Source organism: Adiantum capillus-veneris, chromosome 16 (assembly GCF_014529385.1).
Source record: "Adiantum capillus-veneris isolate H3 chromosome 16, ASM1452938v2, whole genome shotgun sequence".
NCBI lineage: Eukaryota > Viridiplantae > Streptophyta > Polypodiopsida > Polypodiales > Pteridaceae > Adiantum > Adiantum capillus-veneris.
In genome coordinates, this window is record NC_140946.1 from 127817298 (window position 1) to 127842795 (window position 25498).

At 47.1% G+C, this 25498-nt stretch overlaps 1 protein-coding gene across 2 annotated transcripts in view; it reads left to right on the forward strand.

Moving 5' to 3' along the window:
- The window catches only part of LOC147439844 (uncharacterized), a 127138-nt gene that overhangs the window by 85101 nt on the left and 16539 nt on the right, over positions 1-25498 (forward strand). Inside the window, exons 6-9 of one of the 2 annotated variants that reach the window (XM_086485581.1) lie at positions 23301-23363; positions 23447-23732; positions 24233-24387; positions 24486-24616. In XM_086485581.1, coding sequence (XP_086341707.1) covers positions 23301-23363; positions 23447-23732; positions 24233-24387; positions 24486-24616 — 635 coding nt within the window. Of the gene's footprint in view, positions 1-23300; positions 23364-23446; positions 23733-24232; positions 24388-24482; positions 24617-25498 lie in introns of both variants that reach the window. The other variant, XM_086485580.1, reaches the window with a different exon arrangement.

The window sequence follows — 25498 nt, forward strand, 5'->3', positions numbered from 1 at the left end:
ACCCAGCCTCACCTCCTCGAGGTGATCTCGCGCACTCCTAGCCTCCCGGCCTAACCACTGGCACTCTGCCAGTGGGGGTCGATCACTGTAAATGAGGCCTTGGCCTCCATTTTATAATAATGGCCGGCCACACTGGCCGGGTTCACACTACGTCCGCCCGGACACTGGACGCCCATCCCGACGACATCTGGGCTAGATCCCTTCTCCTGTGAGCGGGACATAACATACTTCCCCCCTTAAGAACCATTGATGTCCTCATCAATGAAGTGAAGTAGCAAACCTTTCAGATTGACCCTTCCATTTAATTAAGTACTCGTCATAAGCCTTTTGGCGCAAATGACGGGTACGATGATCTGAAACTGCTTCTGGTTCTCGAGGAATATACTTAGTTTGCATATCTTGCCATACATTTTCCTCGATGGGCAAAACAACGTCAGCTTCGCCCAATTTCACTCTAAGGCGGTTGACATGAAACACTGGATGTACACTAACATCCGAAGGAAGAGCTAGTTGGTAGGCAACTTGGCCAATCTTCTTTGTGATCAAGAACGGACCACAATATCTAGCTGAAAGCTTATAATACTTTCCCGTTCGCATAGTCTTGGAATCCTTGGGTATCTTCATATAGACCCATTGTCCCACATCTAGAGTCCTTGGAGATCTCTTTTGATTAGCATAAGTAGTGACTCGATCACAAGCCGTTCTTATACTATCCTTAGCCAATTCAAGCATTTCCTGCATGTCATACAGGAAATCACGAGCTTGGCGTTCCTTGACTTTCTCTAAGCCAATAGCAATTGGGGATTTAGGCTCAAATCCATACATCAGCATGAACGGGCTAAATCCAGTAGCAGAATGCTTGCTACTATTATAAGCATACTCTAACTGTGGGAGATACCTTTCCCAATCAGATTGCCTGCGAGAGACATAGGCTCTCAACATGTCCTCTAACGTCTGATTCATCCTCTCAGTTTGTCCGTCGGACTCAGGATGGTTAGAAGACGACATACTCAACTTCGTCTGAAGATTAGCAAAGACATCTCGCCAAAATCGGCCAGTGAATTTAGTATCTCGATCACTGACTATATCTTCTGGCAGACCATACAGCTTATAAAGCTGATCGACAAATAAAACCGCCAACTCGTGGCTTTTTACTGTCGACTTTGTTGGTATAAACTTCGGCATTTTTGTGAGTCTATCGACCACAACCCAAATAGCGTCATTGCCCCGACTAGTATTAGGCAAACCAACGATGAAATCCATGGAAGTACTCTGCCACTTGGCATCGGGGATTTCCAATGGGTGTAGCAGGCAAGCTTTCCTAAGGCTCTCTGCCTTATTGACCTGACACTGAGCGCATCTCTTCACATAGCTCTCTATGTAAGAGCGCATTCTTGGCCAATAGAAATATCGCTTGACCAAAGCCAAAGTTCTTTGGATGCCTAGGTGCCCAGCGCTAGGAACATCGTGGCATTCACACAAAATCCTTTGTCGAATCTCATCGATTTCCGACACGCAGACTTTACCATTTCTGAACAATAGTCCACCTCTAATGGAATATTGTTGCTGTCTCGTCTCTCCAGCACGACTCACTTGGGTCTTCGGACCACCCAAGCCTGTATGCAAGTCATGCCCCGCTTCGACCTTGTTCCATATCTTGCCAAAATAGCCATCGGAACGACATAGCCCTCGGAGAGAGATAGAAATCCGTCGAGATTTCAGCCATAGACAAGGCATTAACCTCAGGAATCCTGCCGAGTGCATCGACAACTCGATTGCTGGATCCTTTTCTATAACGGATCTCAAAGTCAATCTCTTGCATAAGCTCAACCTATCTAGCCTTCCGGCCTCTGAGATCACCCTGATCACAGATATAGCGCAAGGAGTGATGATCTGTCCATGCAACAAAGGTAGAGCCATACAAGTACTGCCGCCATTTCCTCAGGCGTGGACTATGGCGTAAAGCTCCTTCTCATACGTTGGATAACGCATCTCAGCTTCTTACTCTCAAACGCAACAGGACGTCCATCCTGATATAATGCCGCATCAATAGCATAATCACTAGCATCCGTTTCAACCACAAACGGTTTGCTAGGATCCACAATGTGTAATATTGGCACAGTAGTCACCAAGTGTTTTAGTGTCCGAAAGCTATCGTCGAGACGCTCATTCCAGACAACAGGGGGATTACCTTTACGACGAGGATCCGAAGTCTTCGGCCCTTTCACCCCTCGTTTTAAAAGTCGCGTAAGCGGAGCAGCAACTCTAGAGTAATCTTTGATAAACTTGCGAAAGAAACCAGTAGAGCCTAAAAAGGACTTTACTTGGTGTACATTCTTCAGAATGGGCCAATTTCGCACTTTATCCAACTTTTCAGGGTCGATGCGAATTCCATCGCGAGTAATGATGTGACCCAACTACAGAAGCTCTTACTTAAAGAATTCACACTTAGAAGCCTTAGCGTAAAGCTTCTCAGTTCTCAGTACTTCGAGAACAGTGCGTATATGTACTAGGTGCTTAGACAAACTTCGGCTGTAAATCAAGATATCATCGAGAAATACAACAACGAAGTTGCCTAAAATTGGTCTCAGTAGATCATTCATCATCTGCTGGAACGTGGCTGGAGCATTGGTCAAACCAAAAGGCAAGACCAAAAACTCGTAGTGACCATAACGCGGATGGAAGCTTGTCTTAGGAATATCTTCCAGTTTGATCCGTATCTGATGATAGCCTGATTGCAGATCTATCTTCGTAAAATACAACGCCCATGGAGCCGATCTATCAGATCGTCCATAGGCAGGAGCGGGTACTTGTTCTTGACACTGAGCTTATTCAACCCCTTGTAATGCATGCAGAAGCGCATAGTGTTATCCTTCTTTCGAGAAAGTAACACTGGCGCTCCCGATGCGGATTTTCTAGGCCGAACAAAACCCTTGTCGAGATAATCCTTTAGGTGTCGTTGAATCTCGCCCTCCTCAGTTTTACTAAACCGATAGGGTTGCTTTGAGAAGGGCTGACTACCAGCCACCAACTCAATGCCATGATCTACTCCTCTCAAAGGCGGCAAGCGAGGAGGTAGATCATCAGGAAAAACATCCTTGAAATCAGTCATGATTTCTCGGATAAGGTTGGATTCGTCGAAATCCCCAAGTTCAACAGAAGAACACGAAACATTTTTACGAAACTCAGTGACAGAAGTACCAAGTACTAATGAATCAAACCAAGCAGATGATACACATTGATAAAAGTCAACATCAAAAGACTTTATTTCTTTATACATTTCCAAAGCAGTAACAACTGGTATTGCAAAACCATTATTTACAGACTTCTGATTACAAAGCGACACAGATACACGAGGCATGTTTCGCTTAACAAAAACAAGAGAGTGATGTACATAATCTATATACAATGAATCTTGTTTATCATAAAACCATGGAATTCCTAAAATAATATCTGCTCTATCCAGGCGTATGATGTGGAAATCCAAGTTCTCTTTGTAATCAGCCAGCTCGAGCGACAAGTCTGGAACCATCCGATTCCATACATCCGTATCCACGCCACGAGCCATCTTCATGCGATACTCATGGTCACTGTCTTGCGTCCGCAGGCTCAGTTTCTGCACCAATCTTGCATCCACAAAATTGTGTGAGCTTCCATTATCAAGGAGTACGGTCACGTCGTGTCCATTGATCTTCCCGAGGAAACGTAGAAGATCGTGCTTATCAAACACTTTGGTGCTAAAAGTACAATTAGTGCATGAACTATGCGCTAAATGATGGATTTCAACTTGAACAATATCAGAGTTACCTAAGATCTCGTGGATTTGAACCAAAGGACGGCCTTGCGGTTTCTGCGTCTTCTTCTTCTTGGGGCAATCCTTGATTTGGTGACCCGTCTGGCCACATCGGAAGCAAGCCCCTCTCTTCACTGCATCAGCAACTGAAGCATTTCTGGGATTCTTCTTCTCCTGAGAAGATCTCGGCGGTGATTTGGACTTATGCTGGAATTGGGGTCGCTTCCTCGAAGCACCCTCACCGGATTGATGATCTGCAATTCTTTTCTTCTCATAATTCGTTCCATTTATCAAATGGAACGCCCTGGCCTTTGCCACTGCATCCTCGACATCAGTCGGGGCTTTGTCCTTGATCAAGGGCCAACGGTAATCTTCATGTAACCCCAGCAAGTACATGTGCACGGCGTGCGTAGAATCCACCTTGCAGAAGGTGAGCGCCTCTTTGAAAGCTGTCGTATATTTATCAAAAGATAGTTTTCATCGAAAGACTGTGCAGTTTGGCATAAGCTTTCAAAGGGTCCATTTTGGCGAAATTCCTCTTGAATTTCACACAAAAATCAGCCCACGTCGTAGGCTTCTCTGTCATGTCACGCCACGTGGTAAGTGCCTTACTGCGCAGATAGAGAGGAATCGTTAGAATCCTCCGTTCATCATGCTCCCCATGGAGATCAAAGTATGTGGTCCACTGGTGCAGCCAGTTATTTACAGCCAGTTCCGTACACTCCTTCTCTTTACCTGAGAAATTTGTAGTTTTGTACGGAATTGTGGCAGTCGGACCACCCTGCAAACGCCCAAAATCAAAAATCTGCATCGGCAATTGTTGGAGATGGGTTTCCCCTCGGAAATACGCGCAGTCGTCGACTGAGCCATATTTTCGAAAGTAGAAAGTCGGGAACTGAGCCCCTGTACGACCCCTTCAAGAGAGGCCAAGCGAAGGTTCGTCTGAACATTCACGTTTTCCAGAGCAGTAACACGTTGGTCGAAACTTGGGAAGTAGTTGTAATCCATGTATAGAGAGCATGCGTGAATGGAATTTGGATGTTACCTGGCGCGTCGTCACGCTCCATATCTGAGCTGGAGGAATCCATGGTGAAGTGCATGAAAAAATGGAATTTTCACGCGAAACCGGGCCTTGTCTGCACTTTTCGGTGCGAAAAAGGGAAGTTTGAGGAGCTCCACGTGTCGGCGGGAGCCTCTGAACGCGAGCAGGTGATGGCGGGAGCGCGAGCGGGTGAGAGAGAGGAGTGGCAGGAGAGGAGCAGCGAGCTCAAAAAGTGAGGTGCTGTAAACTCTGTAAGTGAGTTTTTGTCATTAATGTGCAGGTTTCACACTCATCTTTAAAAAATTAAAGTGTCCTGCCCATACTTTAAAAAAAAACCTCAAGTGACCAAGTCACTTTAAAAAAAGGTCCATGGTCATGTATTAAAACAAGGCAGCGTAAAAAAACTCCAACGCTGGCTGGAAAAAAAAAACGAGCGCCATCTACTGCAAGCGACGCGTGGAGAAAAATATCGCCCCCTTCCAGGCTTGTGGCTATGGGTGCCCAGCACACGCCAGAGGCTCCACCCTGGAGCCAGCGCTTGGAAACAAAGTCCACGTTGGAAAGCAACGCAAGCTCCACGCATCCTCTCACAGAGAGAGGTAGTTCTCTCTCTCTCTCTCTCTCTCTCTCTGTGTCTCTCTCTCTGCTTCGCACAGAGGGACTCACAGAGAGAGAGGTAGTTCAAAAGGATACAGTATGCTGAGTTTTAATCTAAAACCAGCGATTTAATAAGTAATCCTCCAATTTTTGTCAAAAATCAATAGAATGCATTGAAAAATTCCATTTTTCAGCATTCCCGCCTGCCGAATTGCTGAATCTTATAAAAAATCAGCAAAAAGCACATCAAATTTCACCTGCAAACATGCTCATGAGAAGAAAACAATCGAGTAAACGGTTAATTCATCAAAAATTGCATGAAATGGTAATTATTCGACTTAAATCAGTCTGTAGGTGTGGACACAGTCCTTCGTGTAGCCAAGCCGGCTCTGATACCATGAAACGAACGCGGAGACAGGATCTCCCGGCCACACGGAGCGCCTATAGATACGCGTCGGACGAACCACCCGACCATAGCCACCATCCGGCAGCTCCCCCGTGCAGGGGCCAGTGTTCGAGGACGTAGGCGTGCACCTGTAAGACCGAGCGTCCCATACCACCCGGCCTCACCTCCTCGAGGTGACCTCGCACACTCCTAGCCTCCCGGGCTAACCACTGGCACTCTGCCAGTGGGGGTCGATCACTGTAAATGAGGCCTTGGCCTCCCTTTTATAATAATGGCCGGCCACATTGGCTGGGTTCACACTACGTCCGCCGGGACACTGGACGCCCATCCCGACGGCATCTCGGCTAGATCCCCTCTCTTGTGAGCGAGACATAAAACATTTCCTTAGGGCGTGGACTACGGCGTAACGCTCCTTTTCATACGTTGGATAACGCATCTCAGCGTCAGAAAGCTTCTTACTTTCAAACGCAACAGGACGTCCATCCTGGTATAATGCCGCACCAATAACATAATCACTAGCATCCGTTTCAACCACAAACGATTTGCTAGGATCCACAATGTGTAATATTGGTGCAGTAGTCACCAAGTGCTTTAGTGTCCGAAAGCTCTCGTCGAGACGCTCATTCCAGACAACAGGGGGATTACCTTTACGATGAGGACCCGAAGTCTTCGGCCCTTTCACCCCTCCTTTTAAAAGTTGCATAAGTGGAGCAGCAACTTTAGAGTAATCCTTGATAAACTTGCAAAAGAATCCAGTAAAGCCTAAAAAGGACTTTACTTGGCGTACATTCTTCAGAATGGGCCAATTTCGCACTTTATCCAACTTTTCAGGGTTGACGCGAATTCCATCGCGAGTAATGATATGATCCAAGTACAGAAGCTCTTTCTTAAAGAATTCACACTTAGAAGCCTTAGCGTAAGTAAAGCTTCTCAGTTCTCAGTACTTCGAGAACAGTGCGTATATGCACTAGGTGCTCAGACAAACTTTGGCTGTAGATCAAGATATCATCGAGAAATACAACAACGAAGTTGCCTAAAAATGGTCTAAGCAGATCATTCATCTGCTGAAACGCAGCCGGAGCATTGGTCAAACCAAAAGGCAAGACCAAAAACTCGTAGTAACCGTAACACGTATTGAAGCCTATCTTAGGAATATCCTCCAGTTTGATTCGTATTTGATGATAGCCTGATCGCAGGTCTATCTTCGTAAAATAGAACGCTCCATGGAGCCGATTTATCAGGTCGTCCATGCGCGGGAGCGGATACTTGTTCTTGACACTGAGCTTATTCAACCCCTTGTAATGCATGCAGAAGCGCATAGTGTTATCCTTCTTTCGAGAAAGTAACACTGGCGCTCCCCACGCGGATTTTCTAGGCCGAACAAAACCCTTGTCGAGATAATCCTTTAGGTGTCGCTGAATCTCGCCCTCCTCAGTTTTACTAAACCGATAGGGTTGCTTTGAGAAGGGCTGACTACCAGCCACCAACTCAATGCCATGATCTACTCCTCTCGAAGGCGGCAAGCCAGGAGGTAGATCATCAGGAAAAACATCCTTGAAATCAGTCATGATTTCTCGGATAAAGTTGGATTCATCGGAATCCCCCCAACAGAAGAACAGTGAAACATTTTTACGAAATTCAATGACAGAAGTACCAAGCACTAATGAATCAAACCAAGCAGATGGTACACATTGATAAAAGTCAACATCAGAAGACTTTTTTTCTTTATACATTTCCAAAGCAATAACAACTGGTATTGCAAAACCATTATTTGCAGACTTCTGATTTCAAAGCGACACAGATACATGAGGCATGTTCTGCTTAACAAAAACAAGAGAGTGATGTACATAGTCTATATACAATGAGTCTTGTTTATCATAAAACCATGGAATTCCTAAAATAACATCTGCTTTGTCCAGGCGCATGATGTGGAAATTCAGGTTCTCTTTGTAATCAGCCAGCTCGAGCGACAAGTCTGGAACCATCCGATTCCATACATCTGTATGCACACCACGAGCCATCTTCACGCGATACTCATGGTCATTGTACTGCGTCCGTGGGCTCAGTTTCTGCACCAATTTTGCATCCACAAAATTGTGTGAGCTTCCATTATCAAGGAGTACGGTCACGTCGTGACCATTGATCTTCCCGGGAAAACAGAGAAGATCGTGCTTGTCAAACACTTTGGTGCTAAAAGTACAATTAGTGCATGAACTGTGCGGTAAATGATGGATTTCAACTTGAACAACATCAGAGTTACCTGAGATCTCGTGAATCTGAACCGAAGGACGACCTTGCGGTTTCTGCATCTTCTTCTTCTTGGGGCAATATTTGATTTGGTGACCCGTCTGGCCACATCCAAAGCAAGCCCCCTTCTTCACTGCATCAGCAACTGAAGCATTTCTGGCTTTCTTCTTCTCCTGAGAAGATCTCGGCGGTGATTTGGAATTATGCTGGAATCGGGGTCGCTTCCTCGAAGCACCCTCACCGGATTGATGATCTGCAGTTCGTTTCTTCTCATAATTCGCTCCATTTATTAAATGGAACGTCATGGCCTTTGCTACTGCATCCTCGACGTCAGTGGGGGCTTTATCCTTAATTAAGGCCCAACGGTAATCCTCATGCAATCCCAACAGATACATGTGCACAGCGTGCGTAGAATCCACCTTGCAGAAGGTGAGCGCCTCTTTGAAAGCTGTCGTATATTTATCACAAAATAGAGTTTTCATCGAAAGACTCTGTAGTTTGGCATAGGCTTTCAAAGGGTCCATTTTGGCGAAATCCCTCTTGAATTTCACACAAAAATCAGCTCACGTCGTAGGCTTCTCTTTCATGTCGCGCCACCAGGTAAGCGCCTTATTGCACAGGTAGAGAGGAATCGTCTGAATCCTCCGTTCATCATGCTCCCTATGGAGATCAAAATATGTGTTCCACTAGTGCAGCCAGTTATTTACGGCCAATTCCGTCCACTCCTCTTCAACTGAGAAATTTGTAGTTTTGTACGGAATTGTGGTAGTCGGACCACCCTGCGAACGCCCAAAAGTAGCAATCTGCATCCGCAATTGCTGGAGATGGGTTTCCCCCTCGGAAATATGCGCAGTCGTCGATTGAGCCATATTCTCGAGAGTAGAGAGTAGGGAACTGAGCCCCTGCACGACCCCTTTGAGAGAGGCCAAGCGAAGGTTCGTTTGAACATTCGCGTTTTCTAGAGCGGTAACATGCTAGTCAAAGCTCTGGAAAGTACTGGTAATCCATGTGTAGAGAGCATGCGTGAATGGAATTTGGATATTACCTGGCGCGTCATCACGTTGCACAACTGAGGTAGAGGAATCCATGGCGAAGTGCGTGAAAAAACTGGAATTTGCACGCAAAACCGGGCCCTTTTTGCACTTTCCGTTCACGAAAAGTTGAAGTTTGAAGAGCTCTATGCGTCGGTGTGAGCGTCTGAAGGTGAGCAGGTGATGGCGGGAGCGCGAGCAGGTGGGAGAGGGAGGATTGGGGAGAGAAGCAGAGAACTTTAAAAGTGAATTCTCTGTAAGTTTCTGTAACTGTGTAAGTGAGTTTTAATAAAGCACAGGTTTCATACCATACTCTAAAAAACTCAAAATGTCCTGGCCATTTAAAATAAAAGGGACATTTAAATAAACTCTCTTGTGGGCTAAAAGAAAAACCAACGCAGAGTAGCCAGCGAAGCCAAAAAAAAATCGCACACACGTACAGAGAGCAAGTGACGCATGGAGAAAAAAAGGCTTGTGCCCGCTTGTGTTTGGAACGCGAAAAACACACGCTGGCTCTCTCTCCCTCCTGCAATTCCTCTCTCCTCTTACGATTTCTCTCTCCTTTTTGCAGCACCAGAGGGCTTCACTGTATACAGAGAGCAGCCCTCTCTCTTCATTCCATTCTTCGCTCCACACTGGAGGCAACAGAGGAGGAGAGCCAAACGTTTGCTCTCTCTCTCTCTCTCTCTCTCTCTCTCTCTCTCTATGCTTCACACATAGAACATTAGAGAGAGAGTTTTAACTGTATGCTGAATTTTAAGCTAAAATCAGCAATTCAATAAGAAATTTACTATTTTTGTCAAAATCAGTAAATTTAATGAAGAACTTGCAATTCCCAGCTTTTCCGCCTGCTAAATTTCTGAAAATTATAAAAAATCAGCAAAACACACATTAAATTTCACTTGCACCCACACTTATGAGAAGAAAAATAATTAATTAAATAACCATTTCATCAAAGATTGCATGAAACAAACACTATCCGACTCGAACCTATCCGCAGGTGTGCACACAGTCCCTCGTGCAGCCAAGCAGGCTCTGATACCATGAAACGAACTCGGAGAAAGGATCTCCCGGCTACACAGACCGCCTACAGATACGCATCGGACGAACCATCCGACAGCTCCCCCGTGCTGGGGCTAGCGTCCGAGGACGTAGGTGTGCACCTGTAAGACCGAGCGTCCCATACCACCTGGCCTCACCTCCTCGAGGTGACCTCGCGCAGTCCTAGCCTCGCGGGCTAACCACTGGCACTCTGCCAATGGGGGTCGATAACTGCAAATGAGGCCTTGGCCTCCCTTTTATAATAATGGCCGGCCACACTGACCGTGTTCACACTACGTCCGCCCGGACATTGGACGTCCATCCCGACGGCATCTGGGCTACATCCCCTCTCCTGTGAGCGGGACATAACAGGTGCTTGTAGAGAGTATTGAAAAGGAGGCAACCTGTCCATGGTGAAACCATGTGTCTGAAACCATGATGCCATCTGTGCATACTAGCATGATGTATCCCCATTAAGAGCTAATTGTCTGGAGGACTCTAGAGCCACCCTAGCATATCTGTCTCTGGTAGTATCCCACAGACTGTGTACAAAGGAGATTGATCTGGTAAGCGCCTCAATCTCCATGGGGGGGCAGCTAATTCCGCTCGAATGATATCATGCGGTACGGAAGCCTTGGCTCTAATCAACCGAGAGATCATAGATACCAAGGGCTTCTCCATACGCCTCCAACCATCGTGGCCTACAGAAGGTCCCCAAACCTGCACCCCATATAACATAGTAGAGGCAACCAAAGTATCAAAGAGCCATAACTTTGTCCTAGGTTCCTGGAACTGAACCTGCGAACACATCCTCTCCATTCCTCCCAGAGCCGCACCAGCTTTAGTTAGTCTAGTCTCTACTGCTCTTCTCAAAGAAAATCTCGGCCCAGTAAAGACTACCCCCAGGTAAGTGTATGCATCTGTATACTCCATAGCCTCCTGACCATATTTGAAAGTAGGTATTGATCTCCTGACCCATTGAGAGAGAGAGAGAGAGAGAGAGAGAGAGAGAGAGAGAGAGAGAGAGAGAGAGAGAGAGAGAGAGAGAGAGAGAGAGAGAGAGATGAAATGTTATATTAATGTCTTCAAAAGGCCAAAGTAAACTATGAGACCAGAATGTTACAATGTGGTGGATCTGATACAAAATCAGAGTAACAAAATAACAACATAACAAAACAAAGATATATAATATGGGATCCTAGATTGGTCGATATGAACTAAGCAAAATGGGCGGCTTGTTGGGATAGCTAAATCACAGGAGATCTAGCATCGGTCGTTCGCGGATCTTATCAATCTCCTCCATGGTTAGTAGTCTGACCGGGCGTTGTGCATGCCTGGCCAGAGTGCTCTGAATCTTCTGACGTAGCCTCCGTCAATGCTGTGTAGTCCTCGGCAGTCATGCTTGGATTTCCCCAGCTCAATCGCTCGGTCGATCAGTGTGCCTCTGGTGTGGGACGAAAGGGAGCTCTGCTGTGAGAGTGGCTCCTGCGGCTGTTCCGTGTCTGGTCTGAAGAAGTCTGTGATCTTTCTTTGAGACTAGCTAGCCTCGCCACTCATCAGGCTATCTCTGTGTCTGTGCAGCTCGAGCAAGAACAAACCCAGGCATCTCTGATCCTCGTATCCCACGACTCTTGATAGTGGTCCAAAACCCTCTCTGAACAAGCAATGGAAGCGGCCTCGTATCTCGTAGTAGACGGGGCAGCGGCATGTGTAGTGCAACTCTGTCTCAGGCTCCATGTCACACAAGGGGCATGTCCTGGCCTCTGCTGTATACTCCGCTGTATTTCCCAGTCTCAATCCGCATCTGGTGAGAAGATGTGCGTAACTGGCCAATAGCACATCGTATCCCATGAGACAAGTGGGTGTCCATGTATCTGGGTCTCGTTACAAAACCATCCTCCATAAGCTGGAGAACATGGTCTCTATAGAAAGCCATCTTCGTGCCCAATTCCTGTGCTAGCTGTATCCATGTCCTCCTGGTGTCTAGCTGGTCAGGTCTTGGCGGATGAGCCTGGTGATCTCGGACTGTGTAAGAGTGAGAGATGGTGCATCCAATGAGTACTGGAAGGGTGGCAACGTGTCTATGCTGAACCCATGCACGTGCAACCATGATGTCATCTCCCCATACCAGCATGCTGTATCTCCTTGCATTGCTAACTGTCGAGAGGACTCAAGTGCAATGCAAGCATATCTGTCTCTAGGAAGTTCCCATGTACGGTTATGAAGGAGACTGATCTGGTGAGCGCCTCAACCACTAATGGGGGGCCGCTAGCTCTGCTCGGATAATGGCCCGTTGACTGATGCCTTGGCTCTAATGAGCCGCGAGATCTTAGAGACGAGAGGTTTCTCCATGTTCCCCCATCCATCAGTGCGACCCGGCCTCTTGTGGTAATCCAATGAAGGTCCCCATATCTCAGCTCAATAGAGCAATGCAGAATTCACCAAAGTGTCAAAGAGCTAGAGCTTCGTCCGAGGCTCCTGAAACTGAACCTGCGAACATGTCCTCTCCAATCTACCCAATGCTGCGTGGGCTCTAGTCAATCTGGTCTCTGCTGCTCTTTTGAGTGAGAATGCAGGTCCGCTTAAAACCACTCCAAGCTAAGTATAAGCATCTGTGTACTCCACAGTCTCCTGGCCGTATGTGAATGTAGGTGCCGACCTCCTGATCCACTGTGGGGTGGTATTAAACACCATAACCTTGGTTTTACCAAGGTTGAGTGACAAACCACTTTCGTGTGCAAACCTATGCAAAGCATCCAATTGACGTTGCATTCCCTCCGGAGATTCGGAGATCAATACAATATCATCAGCATATAACAAAAGTGGAATCCATGTCCCTGCCAACTGTGCGCCTCTATCACCATCGCTCTCAATGTAGTCAGAAACCTCATCCACATACATACTGAATAGAGTAGGAGAAAGCGGGCAGCCCTGCTTCACCCCAATAGTGGAGTGAACCGGTGTAGATAGTCCCTCAGGGGTGCGTACATACCCTACTACTGATCTGTACAATGCCATGATCCCCCAAATGAGCTCTGTGGGTACTCCCATCTCCTGTAGTCTGCGCATCAATCTAGCTCTGGGTACTGTGTCAAAGGCTTTGCGGAAGTCCACAAAGCTACAATAGTGTCACGTGACACATCCAACCCTATGTGTTTGTGGACAAGCTACAGCATGATCAGGGTTCAGTCAGTCCAGTCAAGTCTAGATTAGAAGTGATCCGGCAATTTTGTGAGTCTATTCGTAGACCGTGCATGCCCAGTCACTTAGCATAGATGCATATCCTTTGGTTGCACACAACATGATCATCAGAATTCCCATGAGAATCCATTAGAATCAGTTAGGGGATTTTTCTAGTGCATTTAGCCTATTTTCCTTATTTTTTGATATTTTTCACTTATTAATTTAAGTGACTTTCCAACAAAAGTAGGTAGGGCAATTTTGCTAAGTTTGTATATAAGCAAACCAAAGCTAGCATTCTTTGGCAGATGAGCAAGGAGCACAACAGGCCCACAGGCAGCAGGTACTCCCTTTCTGTCAGCAAGACCTCTCCAAGCTTCCCTTGGCGAGCCCAGAATCCTCTAAGCCTAGCGTTTTTGGTCTTCATCATCACCTACCTCAAGCCTTGGCGTTTTCAGCTTTGCAGTCCTCGCCAACAATCCCAGATCCCTAGCGTTTTCACTAACGCTACCAGGCTGCTAGCGTTTTTGGATTTTCAGCCTCATCTGCAGCACGTGGACCATCGTTTTCAGCCATTAGGAAAACAGCAGATTCAGACCTAGCTGATTGCAGAAGTACCCCCATTTTCAGCCCTCACAAACGCAGCCAAAACAGCAGTTTTAAGCCACCCCGCATCAGTCCCAGATTTTCAGCCATAGCGTTTTTATGGACAGCAGATAGAAGACCACAGATTTCAGCCCTTAAGTCGTTGTCGTCATCCCCGTCGTCGTCACCGACATAGTCCCAAGTTGCACCAGTCCATTGCATCGTCATTGTACCACTTTGTGCAATCATAAGTAGACCACTCTCGCCGATGAGAGTGGGGCCTTCGGAGGAGGGTTTTACAACGTCTCTGGTGTCGTATCTCTCTTCTCTCTCTCTATCTCTCAAGCTCATACACTTGCACGCACAGTGTCCATTCACTTTGTTTGTGATCATAGCACTCTCTCATTAAGAACGGAAAGCTCTACCTTCCATAAGAACAAAAGGAACCTTGGGCACAGTTCGGAGCACTCATCTTGAGCAAAGCGCAAACATTCATTCCGCTGCACCTAACAAATAGATCCGTCTCCCATGAGATCTGCCCTCCTCGATGATGGCCTTGAGTGTGAAGATATGGTCAAGAGTAGAGAAGCCTCTCTTGAACCCTGCCTGCCCAGCTGCGCGCATTCCTTCCCTCTCTGCCCATCTACTCAAGTGTTGCTCAAGAATGGATGCATACAACCGTGCCAGTGTGTGTCCAATCATGATAGTGCGATAATTCCCAGGCTCCATGGGGTCGCCTGACTTGAAGATAGGTACAATCGTAGATAGGCTCCAAGTGTCCAGCAGGCCCTCACACGTGGCACGGTTAAAGATAACTGCTAGAAGCTTTGCTAGTAGGTCTTTGGCATGCATGAAATGCTCAGCCACTAGGCCATCATGATCATATGCTCTCCCAGTCCTCATCATGTCAATGGCTTTCTTCACCATCTCAGCGGTGAAAAAAGCACATGTGTGTGGGCATGGATCGGGGGGGTTGGGAAGGGGCAGCTGTCCAGGTACTATGTACAAAGATGATGCTTACTGACCCCAGGTCTCTGGGGAGGTAACAGCAGGGGGGGAGGGGGGACTGCTCATGAAAGAGCCGCCACGCCTCACGCGAGTCCGGACTCAAGAATAGCTGGTATAGATCCTGCTCGAGTCGAGCCAAACATGCCCTCTTCTTTCGCCGCACCAGGCGTCGGAAGTCAATCTGTGACTGTCTGTGAGTGACGTCCCCCAAAAGCACCTCCCTTTGAAGTCTAGCTCCAGTCTGGCGGCACTCCTCATCGTACCAGCTGTTCTGAGGCATGCTCCCTGATCGGCGTCTCTCCTCAGGCTGAGTGTGTGGGTATGCCTCTGCTGCTGCATCATGTAATGTCTGTGTCAGTATAGTAGTATGCTCCTCCAGAGGTCGCCCCGGTTCCTCAGTGCATATACGTCTGTAGATCCCGTCTATGTATACAGAATCCGTCTCCCGCGTGAAGGTGTAGCTAGTAGGGACTGCTACCCGTGGCTTGTGTGCTACACTGAACTGGAAGGAGATGGTCATCGACACAAGAGCATGATCCACTGTCACCCCGATCGGTCTGGGCCCAATTGTGAGATCTTGGATATTAGAGATGAGATTCGGTTGTGCCATGACATAGTCCACTGTGCTGGCTCGATGTCTGTGTGGGAAGCATGTGAAACCTCCCGCAGTAGGAAACCTCTGTAGGCCATTCAAGATGGCCAGTCCATGTGCGGTGCCCATGTCGCCCATACTCAATATATTCCACATTGTGTGATAGTCTGGACAGGCCCGTCCCTACAACGTCTAGCTCTCTCAGCATCTCCTCTGAAGTATCATAAAACACTGTCTGGTGATGGGCAATCCTAGCATTGAAGTCCCCTAGAATGATAATGTCACCATCTCTAGAGAACTCCCATATGTCATTATCCAAAATAGAAAAAGGGGACTGTCCTCTGGGTGATGCATAAACTGATGTACTCGGGGGAAAGTAGCAAATAGCAATGTAGAGATATTTTCCTGTCTCTGCTTTCAATCTCACCCACATGTACCTAGCCTGCTCATCCCTACGGGCTATATGTATCAATGGCTGCAAATCCTCTCTAAATAACACTGCCACTCCCCCCGAGCCCCGTCCTTTGTGCTCTGAGCGTGTCTCCTGTCTGTAAGCTGTCTTCCACCTGTATCCACTGATGTGAGGCATGGATTGCCCAGGGGCCTGTTGTGTCTCAAAGTAAAAGATGATGTCTCTTCCAGTAAAACTATCCTCAAAAGCACCCACATCAAGACTCATAGATCCAGTACAGTTCCAGGCAGCCACTTCGAGTGTGGTCCCATAAGTCTCGCACCGTCATGTGGAGCGTCGCTCTAGTATTACCACTCTTCCATCTCGGTAAAAGGCAATCTTGCCTTTTCCCCTTGCGGCTCTAATCTCCGGCATTACTTTCTGCATATGAGCGATCTACGAGAGGGTAAGATCATCCCTGAGAAAGATGCCCGTCTCTTTAAGAGTTGGTCTTTTCTTCAAGAAGGACTTCTTCGCTTCCATGGAGGGAAAATGGAGGATGAGTGCCCTTTCTTTTGAGGTTTCCCCACTGCTTCCATTTTTCTTTATGTTGCCCACTCTCGAGGCTCTCATGTGCGTCGGCTCATGAACCCCCATCAAGGCCATGAGTTCTTTTACCTCTTCGTCCACATTGCCTTTGTCTTTAAGACCGCAAATTCTCACATGTAAAGCGCACACACGTCTTCTTTGCTCCTCCTCTAGTGTCTGATTAATGATAGTGGGTGTGGACGTGGGCGTTATCTCCTTGCCTTTTCCTTTCTTGGCAACCTCGATCCATTTCTCAGCTTCATCCGCCTTCTGTTGAGTTTTTGTAAGAACATCCACCCAAGAAGTCGTCATCTCTTTGTGTTGCTCTTCTCCCTCTTTGATGGCCCGCACTTACTCCTTGATCGTGTTTCTTCGATTACTGAGGGTTGTAGTTCGCCCTCTTCCAGTGTGTTTCTTGATCGTGCTTCGGCGAGATCTTTCTTGAGTGACGCAATCTCTTCATCTTGAGTCGTCACTCGATCTTCTAGTGCATTTATCTTGCTCTCTTGGATCAGCACGCGTCCTTCGAGCATTTTTATTGTGCCCAATAGATTGCGGTTCATCTTGGTAATGCTCTCCGTCATTTCCTCTTTGTACTTTTGAATGGCATCCTCTAGGGGGTCGGCTTTATCATTCAGCTTCCTCATGCTTAATCGCCGTCCGGAAAAGAGCCACTAAGCGCACATATGCATCCACACGATGCATACATTATCTCCTGCATCAAGCGTACATCCGCATTAAGCATACATTTGCCGAAAAAATCTGCTATCTGAATTTCTGGATTCCCTTGTGGAAAACAGCTGGACCAGTACTAGAAAAATTAGAAAAATTCCGTGCTTGACGAAATCTGTGTTCTTGACACCCTTTTCTCTGTCTCTGTTCTGCAGAAAACGCAAGTCACAGCAGAGGGCAGCGGGCGTGGTAGCTGGGCCAGTGGGGGAACGCGAGGAGGTATGGCTGGGGAAGGGCAGCGCAAGGGCGTGGCAAGTTGGGGGGGGGGGGGGGGGGGGGGGGGGGGGGGGGGGGGGCAGCGCATGGGCGGGGCTAGGCAGGTGGGACAGCGCGAGGGGCGTGGTAGGTGGGGGTGGGCAAGGTGGAAAGGTACGTAAGGTACAGTACGTGTTCGGTACGTACTGTACGTAGTATCGAATGGATTGAGTGGTAAGGTACGTAAAATTCGTAAGTTTTTTTTCGAAAACGTCAAAAACCTACAATACGGTCCGTACTTGATAATAAATCACTTCTAGGATATTAGCTCATTGTTCTACTATCCAAGGCTGTCATAAATAGACAATCCAAGGCGAGTCATCCGCACTGGCCAGTAGTGCCGATGCCAGTAAGGTGCCTCAACACAGGCATCACTGTACTTGTCTACTGTTTTCCACAATATTTGTAGGCCCAAGTACGTGTTCCTGATCGTGCTTGCCCTCCTATATTTACCACCGCAATGACAGTGGTGTGTGCGCTCCAGACTGGGTTGGGTTTGCGAGGCATGGTGTACCTACAGATTGGTGAACAAAAACATTGATGCTATCGCGAGAAACACACAAGGTATGCGCGAGGGAGACTCGCGAGGACGAGCACTTACCTTTACCGTGCACAAGGTTGCTCTGCAGGCGAGTTTGCAGAGCTCTGTCTGCAATAAACAGGCGCCCAAACTCACTCTGTCTCAATAATCAGGTGGCCAAACCCCCAAAACAGAGGCGAAATTAAATCCGAAAACGCGAAGGGGAAATTCGTTTTTTTTTTTTTTTTGGTACAGTACGGATCCGTACGGTACCGTACCGTACTATACGGACGTATGGATCCTACCTTGGGGGTCGGGACAGCGCCGGGCGGGGCGGGGCGGGGCTGGGCTGCAAGGGGCAGCACGATAGAGTTGAGAGAGAGAGTACGATAAACAAAAAATTAAAAAGAGAGAGAGAGCGATAGAGTTGAGAGAGAGAGAGTACGATAAGCAAAAAATTAAAAGGAGAGTGCGCCATAGAGTACGGTAAGCAAAGAGAGAGAGAGAGAGAGAGAGAGAGAGAGAGAGAGAGAGAGAGAGAGAGAGAGAGAGAGAGCGGGAGAGCGAGGGCAGCGGGTGCGGTGCAGAGCAGGGGGCAGTGGGTGCGGGAGCGCGATATATATATATATATATATATATATATATATATATATATATATATATATATAGAGAGAGAGAGAGAGAGAGAGAGAGAGAGAGAGAGAGAGAGAGATGAAATGAAATGTTATATTAACGTCTTCAAAAGGCCAAAGTGACCTATGAGACCAAAAAGTTACAATGTGGTGGATCTGATACAAAGTCAGAGTAACAAAATGACAAAACAAATATACTATGGAATCCTGAACTGCTAGGTGTGAACGGGGCAGAGCAGCTAGCTGGGGTAGCTAAATCACAAGAGATCCAGCATCGGTCGCTGGCGGATCTCATCAATCTCCTCCATGGTCAGTAGTCTGACCGGGCGTCGTGCATGTCGGGCCAAAGTGATCCGAATCCTCTGATGCAGCCTCTGTCGGTGCTGTGTAGTCCTCCGCAGTCGTGGGCGTCTGGATCTCCCTAGCTCGGTCGCCCGGTCGATCAGTGTGCCTCTGGTGTGAGGCGACGAGCTCTGCTGTGGTAGTAGCTCCTTCGGGTACCCAGTGTCTGCTCTAAAGAAGTCTGTGATGTGTCTCTGAGACTGGCTAGCCTCTCCTCTCATCAGGTTCTCTCTGTGTCGGCGCAGCTCGAGTAGAAACAAACCCAAGCATCTCTGATCCTCGTACTGCATGACTCTGGAGAGTGGTCCAAAGCCCTCTCTAAACAAGCAGTGGAAGCGGCCTCGTATCTCGTAGTAGACGGGGCAGTGGCATGTGTAGTGCAACTCTGTCTCTGGCTCTATGCCACACAGGGGGCATGTCCTGGCCTCTGCTGGTACTCCACTGTTCTTCAGTCTCGATCCGCAGCTGGTGTGAAGATGTGCGTATTTGGCCAATAGCACATCGTATCCCATGAGACAAGTGAGTGTCCATGTATCTGGGCCTCGTCAGAAAACTGTCCTCTGTAAGCTGGAGAAGATGCTCTCTGTAGAAAGCCATCTCCGTGGCCAGCTCCTGTGCTGGCTGTATCCATGTCCTCCTGATGTCTAGCTGGGCCAAGTCCTGTCGGATGAGCCTGGTGATCTCGGACTGTGTAAGAGTCAGAGAGGGTGCCTCTAATGAGGAGTGGAGGGGAGGCAATCTGTCTATGCTGAAACCATGCGCCTGAAACCATGATGTCATTTCACCATACCAGCATGATGTATCTCCCTGCATGGCTAACTGTCGAGAGGACTCAAGTGCAAGGCGGGCATATCTGTCTCTGAAAAGTTCCCACATGCGGTGTATGAAGGAGGCAGATCTGGTAAGCGCCTCGACTACTAGTGTGGGAGCAGCTAGCTCTGCTCGGATAATGGCACGTGGTACTGAAGCCTTGGCTCTAATGAGCCACGAGATCATAGAGACCAGAGGCTTCTCCATGTCCCCCCACCCATCAGTGCGACCTGTCCTCCCGTGATGATCCAATGAAGGTCCCCATATCTCAGCTCCATAGAGCAATGCAGACGCCACTAAAGTGTCAAATAGCCAGAGCTTCGTCCGAGGCTCCGGAAACTGAACCTTTGAGCACATCCTCTCCAATCTGCCCAATGCTGCATGGACTCTGGTCAGTCTAGTCTCTGCTGCTCTCCTCAGTGAAAATGCTGGTCCACTAAAAACCACTCCAAGGTAAGTGTAAGCATCTGTATACTCCACTGTCTTCTGGCCGTATGTGAATGCAGGTGCCGACCTCCTGATCCACTGTGGGGTGGTATTAAATACCATGACCTTGGTTTTACCAAGGTTGACCGACAAACCACTTTCGTGGGCAAATCTATGCAGAGCATCCAAATGACGTTGCATCCCCTCTGGAGAGTCGGAGATCAACACAATATCATCAGCATAGAGCAATAGTGGAATCCATGTCCCTGCTAGCTGTGCTCCTCTATCACCATCTCTCTCAATGTAGTCAGCAACCTCATCCACATACATACCAAATAGAGTAGGAGAGAGCGGGCAGCCCTGCTTCACACCAATAGTGGAGTGAACTAGTGCGGACAGACCCTCTGAGGTGCGTACATGCCCCACTACTGACCTGTACAAAGCCATGATACCCCAGATGAGCTCTGTAGGTACTCCCATCTCCTGTAATCTGCGCATCAAACTAGCTCTCGGTACTGTGTCAAATGCTTTGCGGAAGTCCACAAAGCTACGATAGATCCGTCTCCCATGTGATCTGCCCTCCTCAATGATGGCTCTGAGTGTCAAGATATGGTCAAGAGTAGAAAAGCCTCTCCTGAAACACGTATCCCTGCCCTCTCTGCCCATCTACTCAGCTGCTGCTCAAGAATGGATGCGTACAACGGTGCCAATGTGTGTCCAATCATGATAGTGCGATAATTCCCAGGCTCCATAGGGTCTCTTGACTTGAAGATGGGTACAATCGTAGAAAGGCTCCAAGTATCAGGTAGGCCCTCACACATGGCACGGTTAAACATAACTGCTAGAAGCTCTGCTAGTAGATCTCTGGCATGCATGAAATTCTCAGCCGCTAAGCCATCATGATCATATGCTCTCCCAGTCCTCATCCTATCAATGGCCTTCCTCACCATCTCAGCGGTGCAAAAAAGCACATGTTCGTGGGCATGGATCGGGGGGGTCGGGAAGGGGCAGCTGTCCAGAAACTCTGTATAGAGATGATGCGTACTGGCCCCAAGTCTCTGTAGAGGTAATGGCAGGGGGGGGGGGGGTGCTCATGAAAGAGCTGCCACGTCTCACGCGAGTCCTGACTCAAGAATAGCTGGTAAAGATCCTGCTCTAGTCGAGCCAAAAATGCCCTTTTCTTCCGCCGCACTAGGCATCGGAAGTCAATCTGTGACTGCTTGTGAGTGATGTCTCCCAAAAGCACCTCCCTCTGAAGTCTAGCTCTAGTCTCGCAGCATTCGGCATCATACCAGCTGTTCTGGGGCATGCTCCCAGAACGGCGTCTCTGCTCAGGCTGAGTGTGTGGGTATGTCTCTGCTGCTGCATCATGTAATGTTTGTGTTAGTATAGTAGTAAGCACCTCCAGAGGTCGGCCTGGCTCCTCAGTGCACAAGCGTCTGTATATCCCATCTATGTATACAGAGTCCGTCTCCCGCGTGAAGGTGTAGCAAGTAGGGGCAGCTGCCCGTGGCCTGTGTGCTACACTGAACTGGAAAAAGATGGTCAACGACACAAGAGCTTGATCCACTGCCACCCCAACAGGTCTGGGCCCAACAGTGAGACTAGAGATGAGGCTCGGCTGTGCCATGACATAATCCATTGTGCTGGCTCCATGTCTGTGTGGAAAGCATGTGAAACCTCCGGCAGCGGGAAATCTCTGTAGGCCATTCAAGATGGCCAATCCATGTGCAGTCCCCATGTCTATCAAGTGCCGTCCATACTCAGTATATTCCCCATCCTGCAATAGTCTAGATAGGCATGTCTCCACAACATCCAACTCTCTCAGCATCTCCTCTGAGGTATCATAAAACATTGTCTGATGATGGGCAGTCCTAGCATTGAAGTCCCCTAGAATGATAATGTCACCATCTCTAGAGAACTCCCATATGTCATCATCCAAAGATAGAAAAGGGGGACTGTCCTTTAGGTGGTGCATATACTGACGTACTTGGGGGAAAGTAGCAAATAGAAATGTAAAGATATCTGCCTGTCTCTGCTCTCAATCTCACCCACATGTACCTAGCTTGCTCATCCCTGCGAGCTATATGTATCAATGGCTCCAACTCCTCCCTAAATAACACTGCCACTCCTCCCGAGCCCCGCCCTCTGTGCTCTGATCGTGTCTCCTGTCTACAGGTTGTCTCCCATCTGTATCCACTAATGTGAGGCATAGACTGCCCAGGGGCTTGATGTGTCTCAGAGTAGAAGATGATGTCTCTCCTCAAAAGCACCTACATCAAGACGCATAGATCCATTACAATTTCAGGTAGCAACTCTGAGTGCAGTCCCATAGGCCTCACATCGTCATGTGGAGCGTCGCTCCAATATCACCACTCTTCCATCTCGGTAAAAGGCAATCTTGCCTTTTTCCCTTTCCGCTCTAATCTCTGGCATTACCTCCTGCATATGAGCGATCTGTGAGATTGTAAGGTCATCTCCGAGAAAGATACCTGTTTTCTTAAGAGTTGGTCTTTTCTTCAAAAAGTCTTTCTTTGCTTCCATGGAGGGAAAACGAAGGATGAGTGCCCTTTCTTTCGAGGTTTCGCCATTGCTCCCATTTTTCTTGTTGTTGCCCACTCTCCAGGCTCTTGAGTGCATCGGCTCATGAAGCCCCATCAAAGCCATGAGTTCTTTTACCTCTTCGTCTACATTATCTTTGTCTTTAAGACCGCAAATTCTCACATGTAGAGAGCGCACACGTCGTCTTTGCTCCTCTTCTAGGGTCAAGTTGATAATGGTGGGTGTCGACGTTATTTCCTTGCTTTTGCCTTTCTTGGCCACTTCAATCCATTTCTGGGCTTCATCTGCCTTCTGCTGAGTCTTTGTAATAACGTCCACCCAGGAAGTCGTCATCTCTTTATGTTGCTCTTCCCCCTCTTTGATGGCTCGCACTTGCTCTTTGATTGAGTTTAGTTCTTCTATTACTGAGGGTTGCAGTTCTCCCTCCTCAAGTGTGTTTCGTGATTGATTGATTGATTGAGAGAGAGAGAGAGAGAGAGAGAGAGAGAGAGAGAGAGAGAGAGAGAGAGATTACTGGCAGGTGTATGAAGATGGGGATAAGCTTCAAGGGCTTTCTGATGCTGTGAGGCGCGGAAAATTATTGGTGAAGTTCACAACACTCCACAGTTTTTACTTATTTGGCCTTTCATCTGTGACAATAAAGAATTGAGTGCTTTTGCAAAACAGGTGTGTGCTGCGTGCAAGGAATATGGGGCCACTTTAGGTTGTCGTGTCAAGACATGCCGGCGCAGCTTTCATTATCCTTGTGCAGATGAGTTAGCAAGCAAATTTTGTTGTCGTATGTGGGATGGTATTCAGCATCCTGTTGCTTGCCGTGGTCACCGGCATGTACTAGAAACATGCACCAATGCAAAGGAGAAGCCACCGAATTTAAGAACATACCGATTGAAAGGCTTTGTATCAAGGAAAAACCAAAGTTCAGCTTCTGTAGAAAGCTTGAAAGCAGATCAAAGTACAAATTCAAAATTAAGTTTGTCACTGTTGTTTCTTATCATCTTGCTGCCTGGATTGTGTAAGGATTTGGAAAAAACAAGGTTTTGTCGTATATCTGAAGGAATTGTATCAAATGCTTTTCATTTGCATTCGTCTCCTGAGTCATATATACACATATCTATCATGTGTACATACATATATGCATATATTGAGAATTTAAATAGATAAATATTATGTACGCAAACATATATGTGTCTACTTTTAGCGCACCAGGAAATTTGAAGACCATCTCTGTATGTTTACGATGGAATGCGAGGCATGTTGACGTCTTTCATCTGATGTGATAGATTCAGCTTTCCTGTTTATGGAAAAATCTTGCAATTGACACAGTTTATTGTTTAACATAGAGCTGCTGTCCTGAAGCTGTTTAATTATTTTTTTCTTTAAAGTTAAAATTTTCTGAATGTATAACATAAACAGAATACCTGAATATAAAAATTTGGTTCTGTTCATTCACAGGCCCATCTTTATGGAGTCCAACATTCAAGGAGCACCTTAATGGTACCTTAGACTCTCCACAGTCAAAGCTTTTGGAACCTTCGGCAAAAGAGAAGCATGTGGATTTGTCACATGCAGTCATTGATATTTCTACTGACAGTGAAGGTGAAGACAAGGTAGAAAGGAGCTGCTTATTATATTTGATGATATTTGTCAAATTTGTGATTTGCTTTCAAGGTAACCTGAAGCGAGCTCTTTTCTTCTCATGTAGAAGAGGGTGAAAATCCCAGGCGTACATTGCACTGGGTGTGTATCCAGCAGCTCTGCAGTTGTAGAACCAACTAATTGGAAGGACATTGTTTCTAAGGAACATGAGCTGAACAAGCCAGAGTTGGGACAAAGTCGGTAAATATTCACGAACCTTGCTGATACTAGACAAAATTGTTCATTTAAGTTTGAACTTTATGGACAGGTGTGTTTCATGTCACATTGTAGATTTCTTTGGCAGTTTTCAATTTTCCGGTGTGCCATTTTAGAGAGTTTTTGGTTCAGCTAGCTTTGAACAAGTGAACGATTGTGTTTGAGATCAAGGACACAGTTACCCATACTGGCTAGTTGACTTGCACAGTGAAAGATTTGAAAAGAAGCACTTGTGTTACCAGCTCACAAACGTGTTGAGCATTGCTGCATCAGGAAAGTAGTGTTATCTGTCAGCATTACAGTTGTTCCCAGAAATGTCGTAGGGCTAAAATAGTCGTGGTTTTATCACCCAACATGGAGGGGCTCTCATGACGCTAGTGGTGACCTCATACAATTTAGTCAAGTGGAGGTGATCGTTATATTGTCCGGTGGATGATTACCTTGATTCTCTTACTTGCACCTAGAGGTGAATACGGGCTTTCCTGGATTCATCAACTCATATGTATTATCAGTCACCTTGTGCATAACTTTACAAGAGAACTTTTTTCCTTATAAATTCATTGAGAATTTTGGCCTTTTCGTATGCATCAACCTAAGCCCCATCTCTCTCATGACGTAGCAATCTGCTTTGTTGTATGTCACCTTTATCATGTGACACACTTCTATCTGTCATGTATCATTTGTTGATCATACATTCAGGACTTTTCACATCGTACATGCTTATTTTGGACTAATTGAGATATTTGCAGCTAATAGATAATGTTGTAGGTTTTGGTCTTGTAGGTTGTTTTTGCCCTTGAACTACATATCTGGTAACAGGGTATGTGACAGGCTATTAGATATGCAAGCTTACTTACCATTAGACAC